General features: G+C 35.9%; 1 protein-coding gene across 1 annotated transcript in view; it reads left to right on the forward strand.

Moving 5' to 3' along the window:
- LOC133517498 (uncharacterized) overlaps positions 1-7,953 on the forward strand; it is a 126,709-nt gene extending 118,756 nt beyond the window's left edge. The window contains exon 16 of the mRNA XM_061850835.1: positions 337-7,953. Within this exon, the coding sequence (XP_061706819.1) occupies positions 337-693 (357 nt within the window). The 3' untranslated portion in view covers positions 694-7,953. The remainder of the gene's footprint in view (positions 1-336) is intronic.
- The last annotated feature ends 220 nt before the right edge of the window (positions 7,954-8,173 follow it).

Here is an 8,173-nt window from a genome sequence, read left to right on the forward strand (position 1 = left end):
ACCAACACATTCACGTACGAGTTCGTGGTCAAACCATACCATAACTTATCAACTTATCGTCATTCACACTGTTGAACGAGTATGTTCATTAGAGGCTTGGACTGATTTCTAATCTTAAACTAGATTAAAAAAACCCTCCCCAACTGTAAAGAACTCTAACAAACAATAAATACTTCATCAGTTGAGACGTTTAGAAGTTCATCATTAAGATCTACAGGGTCACTGAACTAACTGTAAATTAAAACTCTCTCGGCAACGGACACAAAAAAAGTCACATCGGTAATAGGCGACGATTGATATATACTTATGTAGAGATTTTTTATATTTTAATTTCAGGTGCATCGTTTAGTAGTCGTAAATGAGGAGGACAAAGTAGTTGGCATTATATCCCTTTCTGATTTGCTGATGTATCTGGTCCTGAGGCCTACGGGCGAGTGCGGCGGCAGTGGCACGAGTCTACGCAATGAACACTCTATAGAAGAACAAGACGAAACCAACGGTCGGGAGCCAAACTGCAATAAGCCCGCTAACATCGCTGTGGAGGCGGAAGAAATGGAGGCCGCCGACGGAGGCGGAGGGGGCGACGGCGAGCCGGCCAGCGCCGACGCGGAGTCGGACGCTGACCTCGACCGCGACCCGGCCCTGGTCGACGGCGACGCCGGACCGGGCAGCATTCAACGACAGCATCAGTAAAGCCATTGTGATTTATTTTCATGTAGTTAGCTTAAGTTTCGTACTGTTAGAGGCAGCGCTTCTGACTGTGAATGTCGAGCGGTGATAACTGTTTACAAAACGGTTGTGATTTGAGGTCAAATTAATATCGATTGTATCTATTTGACAGTTGCTAATGGTCGTCGCTCATTTACATTACTTTTTGATACAAATGGTTTACCCCTTATTAATAAAAATGCATGTGTATACGAACAATATATAAATTTAACAATCATGAGCGCCTCGTTTAATCAATCAACTTTACAATCCAAAAAATATGTCAAAACACAACTAATTTGTAAAGATGTAAGTGAACAGACATAATAAACTTTACATATTTATTTATATAAATGCATCACTACATAACGTAATTGTAAACAATAATGACAAAATCGGTACAAGGTTTATTTCATTTTTACAAAATAGTCAGTTTCTTTTTACATTAAAAGAACTATTGTCATCGTAACAAATTGAGTCAACAATTAATTAAGCTGTATTTTTCAGTAGTGAAATAACTGACGGTCGTTTATGAAAGTAGAACAGCTGTAGAACGGTAATTGTGAATAGTATTTGTAGATTGTAACGTTTATTGAATAGGCCCAGGTCGCATCTCTTTTTGATTATACATATTTGTTAGCTGCATATATTTTTCTGTTAGATTATATTTTTTAGGAAGTAGGGTGGTATTTATGTATATTCGATTTCATTACTGCCCAGATGCCTCAGCGGGTGTGTCTCCTTTTTCTTATGTTTAATTATTGTCAGTTGGCATTATCACCCTCCAGCGCTGACCGGGAGAGCGCTCGCTCGCGACATGTTGCATGACAATAATATTTCAATGTTGTATAAAGTTGTTCAAATAATTTATTCAAAATCAAACCGAGTTTTGTACGCGTGCGTGTTTACATACTCATACATGTTTGACAAAATAAATTCATTAGTTTTAGATGTCAGCAATGGGCAGTGCAATGATAGAATTTGCTCCACTTTTTGGCCTCCTAGCCAATCACGCCTTTTGGATACTGTAGTAGTAATCTACGATTTTCTTTATTTTGAAATTGCATAGTGTTTTTGTACAGGTGTTAGGCCAGGAGGATGTCATAAATAGTTTCCATGAGAAGTTCACTAAATGGATACATAATTATAAAGTTTAATTTCTTCATATTGAATTTAAATGTAAGAAAACTATTAGGTTTTATTATTACCTACATTCAAAGACAAAAACTATTTGTTAGAATGTTCGTATTGTGTGCGTGTGATACAATCGGAGATGTTGTGTTTATGTATTTCATTATTTCAGTTCACACTATTTACTGAAGCCAAATACAATCAACTTATAATTAAGATTTATATATATTTGAACCACTTAGAAAGCTGACTAGAATTAACGTTGGTTGCATTAACCACAAATGACAAACATATACATGTAACTCACGAGTCATCCCATAGAAAACTATCCAACTTTTCAAGGGCGTCGCCAGCCAAAGGGCTGGGGGAGGCAGTTCTAATGGCTGATGGCCAGGGAGGGGGAGGAGCATACATATAGTTAGAAATGTTGTCCTGGGGGAGGCAGCTGCACCCCCTCCTCGTTCCCCCCTCCTTGGCGACGCCCATGCCAGTTTTCATAACTACGATTAATTAAATCGAAGATTATAACTATTACGTACATGGAACCGCACCGTAGTAGGCCAAGTCTTGCTTCGGGTTCGTTTACTCTCTAGGGGGAGCTCGTAACCTGCGGTTGGCCATTTACTAGAGTGTATTATAGCCGGTCGGTGCGCGCGCGCAACCCGACGCTCACATGCGAGTCTGTTGTCGACAGCATTCCCAGACGGAACTCGTTGCTGCAGGAGCCCATTTGAAATTTAGTTTTATTGCCGTTAGCCGTTTACTTGTTGATCAGACCTTTCATATCGTCAATATCTTCAGGTTATCTATAATCATTTGGGAACTGTAATTATTTTTAGCGTAGCAAGTTACTAATCAATTAATCATATTTCTACCGAAAAAATATATGTCGATGTTTATGTATGGGCGTTTTCATTGCTTAAACATGGTATAGATGATATCAGGAGAGCTAGCACGAAATAATCGAATGAGTGAATGATAATCTCTATGTGCGCATTACAAAATGGTTGATTAATTTCTATCTTATAACCGCTATGCAATGGTGCAAATTTCGATATTTTGTTTTAACCTTTTGACCGCCAAAGACGTCATATGACGCGTGCGGCTACAGCCCAAAATCAACCTTCATGCGTACCGACAAGGTTCACGATTACGCGCCGCGTGCGATAGGCGTGGTGTTCAAAAGGTTAAAATAATTAAATATATTAAAAATTATTTTTTGACGACGCCATTTGAAATATGAGATAAAAAAACTGTATAGGATAAACTATCTATTATACTTACTTTACTCTTTGCATGCCTCCAGAAATCGTCTATTTTTCCGCTATGACTTCATCGCCCGAAAAAAAATAGCTACACAAACAGTGCATATTTTTGTATCTATTTGACAGACCCAATCTGTCAGAAAATTCTCATATTATGGATAGTTAAATATATACTTTGTACGTGTTATTTCGTGACGGTCCACTTTCTTATTTGCGTTAATTGGAACTGACCCTAAAAAACAATGATGTTGCGATATGCTAAACTAATCATTACATGAGTACCTAGTATTGTTTTCTGGCAGGAACGTCATGTGGTTAGTTGGGTAAGTTAGCTTCACATAATAATGTCTTCGACAATCCTACACTTATCACAGTGGTACACCACTTCAAAAATGAATTGTCAATTTTCTGTTTAATGTTAATTGAATTTATAATATTTTAAAATTCAATGGTAGGGTGACAGGCGTCATCTCTCCATATAATTTATAATCTAAAAACCCCAAATCTCGCAAAATTATATTGACATGACATCTGTGGGGTAAAATTTAAGGGTGTAATTTCTTAAAACTACTCATAGGAATTGTATCATGCGATTGAAAATAAAAGTAGATTTTGCATGTTACAAATTATGTGAGTAGATTTAATAAATGCTGGTTTCTATACCTATCCACCCCACCGCCCCTATTCACCCCGGGTGACAGTACTAACTCTGTAATATATTATGAATAAAAAAGGTGTGCAATTAAGTTTGTCTATAGCAGACACACTCATCATTCATGTTGTTGAATACAAGTTAAATTAATATTAAATAACTTATTGTGTAATGTTCTATCAAATGTGCAGTTTTCAACATTTTATTGTGATAAACCGTATAAATCTTCTTCCGAGTGAAGTGTTTCTTATAATGCGTACAGTACGAGTAGTATGCCAGATACTAGAGGCGTCATTCATAAACGCATTACAAGCCTGATTTAGCTTTGAATCGTTTGTCTTTATCTATCATTTTTTAAGCTTTTATTTAATTTGCCCTGTGAGTGAATCTTGAAATTTTAATATTCGTAATGCGTTTTAACTTACACTAGCTACTAAAACATGATAAGCACATAATAGGCCTCAATAAGTCCTTCACTTTTTTTATAATTTATAGCCTGGAGTATGCAAACATACAACTATGTTACCGTCTCTATAACTAAGTAACTGTAACAGTAACTTTGTTACTTATAAAAAAAACATATGTAAATAAAAATAGATACAATATTGTTTACCTTGGTTCCAAGGTGTAGTTAGTGCGGTGCGTTGTTATACTGATATACAATTTAAAAAATACATAATTTACAAATATAAAAATCAAATACTTGCTTCTGGGGACAAAAAAGCAGTCATAAGTAGAATGACCCTAAAACATAATTCAACTATATCAGGCTCGTAAAGTTTTATGAATAAGGGAGTAGCAGTTTATATATACTAGAGTAAATTGAGCTAAAATTTTCTAAGAATAGGATAAAGACAGTCATGGTTTGTCGTGGGCGGCACTTGTCACAAGTAGTGTTGGTTAAGACTCAAGTCCTTTGAATCCTCTGCTTTAAGACCCGACTCAGTTTTTCAGACTAGTCATTAAGTTGAAACTCCTTATCAAGACTTAGTCTTTTGAAAATACTAGAGCCCTTTAAAGAGAACTCTCAAATTATGTACAAAAGTTGTCTGAAATTGCGATATGATCTCCACATTAAATTCATGGGTCATGTACAAAGCATTAAAAAATACAATTTGCCTTTGTGTTACTCGTAGATAAAACCTATAATTATTTGACGAAGTCTTTATTTTGAAGACTTGAGCCCTTTTAAGTTGCACTTAAAAAACTCAATGAAGGACTCTACTCGAGACTTAAAAGACTCGGAAGTTTTTAAAGCGCTGATTTGTATTTCTGCTAGAAAGTAAATAAACTGGTTTTTATTATTATTATTTTACTATTTGTTATTTCCAATATTATTTGAGCAAAAGTTAGTTAGTTATGGATGAACGATAATGCAGAATAATAATATTATAATAAACTTTCGAATATGATTGATCTTAAGGTATGGTTTTCCCTTAATTCTCACTTGCTCTTTGACTGCTATTATATTGCACACAGCTGTTTATAAAATATATTGGTACGGAAAAAATTTAAGAGTCGTTACAGTCACAAAACTACTACCTTAATATTAGTAATTGTAAATGTAAGTAATAAACAATTTGTGGTTACGTTAAAAACTTTAGAAAATATTAATTTTTCGGTCACACAGATCAAATCATTGTAACAGGTATAACTTCAGTTTAAATTACTACAAAACATGTGATTTTCTGTAACGTGTTAATGAAATTCATAAACCATTTAAAATGATATCAATATGGGAGACTTTGTAAAATGCTTTCGACTAAATATACGAAACATTGAAATGTCTGTAATGGTACTCCTTCGGCGCGCTGCAATTAACGGGAAAATCAATAATTTTGTTACATACTTTTTAAAAAACCGGCTGAGAGTATGTCGGGCCATGCTTAATGTTCCATAGTCCGTCACGATAGGCGGCCTTAAACGGAGGCTATTAGAAACAATCAAAAGGGATCTTGGCAATATTTGTACGTAATGTACGTCTTTTTAGTAAGAAGGAAAGATTTTGCGATAACTCAAAAACGTCTTAACCTATCATGGTCGCTGTAGTTCACAATGAAAGTTTATTACTTAAGCTTTACCATTACGATTTTTTTTTTTTTTTTTGGAACCAAGGTTCACGGCACTGGGCGCGGGGTGATTATTTCCCCGAAAATATCCACTAGCGACCCGTCCCGGCTTCGCGCGGGTTACACAAAATATATACCTAAAGCTTCCTCAATACGGTCAGTAGTTTTTGAGTTTATCGCGAACATACATACACACAGCCAGACGTGGCGGGGGACTTCGTTTTATAAAGTGTAGTGATGATTGTTGAAGACCCCTACATATTTGACAAACCTATCCAACAACACCCCACACCATAAGTTTGTAGCAAAAAAAAATAGCATTCTCACTTTACGCGAAGGGGAGGTACCCTAGCAAAAAAAACTGGTTATTATTTTACCACATTCTCTGCATAATTGATTTATACATCCATGCCAAATTGCAGATTTCTAGCTCTAAAGATCACTGAGCAAAGCCGTGGACACACAGACGGACATGGCAAAATTATATGGGTCTCTAGTTGACTACAGAGTTCACTATAAATCAAAGTTAATTGATTGTAATAGAGAGGTAAAGTGTAAGAAACAAACGTGCGCCTTAGTTTGACATCCAAAACAGATGGCGCTGTACTGCGTCGTCATGTGTTTTGCGGTCACTCAATTGTCAAATGTCATTTTTTGACAATCTGAGTTACCGCGAAATGTATGGAGCTGTATAGCGCCATCTCGTTTATCCGTCAAATTCGAAGCGTGAAATTGTCTTAGATCTTACGCATCTTACTCGATCAATGTATCTTTGCTATAAATAGACCACCTTGAAGATATATGAATGTGGTGCATTGCGCGCACTATTACATTTAACAGCACGGTGAATTAATAAAAGTGCATTTTCTTTGCGAAATTTCTGTTACTGTAATTGTCTGTACATATTAACATTTTCAACGCCAACGACGGATATATCCGAACCGCAGGTTCAACGCCAACGACGGATTACACACGTCACAAAGACCAAAGACCACAAAGCAACATAGACCTACGTGTCGAAAAGGTTAAATATGTACTTTTAATCATTGAGTTATTATTACTTCACAGAGAGACGACGTACCAAACAATGACAGGGTCGCAAACGCAACCTGTAGTACTTACTGGTTCTCTGTGCCGGTTCTATAGGTAGTAATAATAATATTTCAATGCCTGTAATAGTTGTATGCTGTGTGGGGTGTAGGTGTGTAAACAACATCTAACCGAGCGTTGTACTGGTGGGTTCAGAACATATTATTAGATTTTTAGGGTTCCGTAGCCAAATGGCAAAAAACGGAACCCTTATAGATTCGTCATGTCCGTCTGTCTGTCCGATTCTGTCACAGCCACTTTTTCTTAATTATGTTTAAATGGGGTGCTTATACTACAGTATAATAAAGAGATGGCCAAGATCAAAATGTACCAACAGATTTTTTAGAAATAATTTTACAAAATATAGTTGATTTGTTTTCACCAATTATATCAACAATAATAATAAAGTACCTATATCAACAATCTATTTTAGTTTTGTATCAATAGCAATCGACTTTAACTAGTGTGATGATGGCAGTAGTTATTAAATTAGATATTTATTTTGTACCGCGAACTCGGTCGTAGCGTCGCGGCCTGCTCGCGGACATCCTCACTTGTTCTGCAAGTATTATTGAATGTGTTATTAATTTATGACTAGATTAATACGTTGGCATTTAAGCTTTTTAACGCCAAACACAGATAATCAAACTCTAGAAGATGTACCTGTTATTGTCGTGTTTAACTCGTGCTAACGTGAAGCTGTATACAAGAACAACCTTATAATAGCCAAAATAAACAACCATATAGGTCAAATAACGTATTCGTGGCAAAAAATATTTTTTGTGTTTGAATTGGCGTTTAAAAGATTAACATGTCACCAAGTGTTTGTAAACTCGGCGTCTTATAATTTAATTATTTGTAAAATCGAATAACAGAAAAGTATTTGGCTAAGCGCCGTTAGATTGCACACGTCCACGTAAAGCCACAGTAGCTGGTACGAGAGGACTCCGAAATCCTTTAACACTGATCAATTAGAGTGCCAGAGTTTATGCGCACATGTATGGAATTATTCATCTTACAATAAAATTTGATTCCAATATGACATTGTTTGGTTTGTTACCTCTCATTCTTACCCTGGTTATGTGAAGAGTTATCACGCCAATTCGAACGTACACTGAAGTAAGAATTATGAAATGAAATGTGTTTAAATGTATATCATTTAGTTATCGTGCTTCTCGCTCACGCCAATTCATTTACGGACATGTACAAGCTAAATGCACGATATCTGAATGATATCAATATATCCATGTCATTCTAAT

The sequence above is a fragment of the Cydia pomonella genome, chromosome 1 (genome assembly GCF_033807575.1).
Source record: "Cydia pomonella isolate Wapato2018A chromosome 1, ilCydPomo1, whole genome shotgun sequence".
NCBI lineage: Eukaryota > Metazoa > Arthropoda > Insecta > Lepidoptera > Tortricidae > Cydia > Cydia pomonella.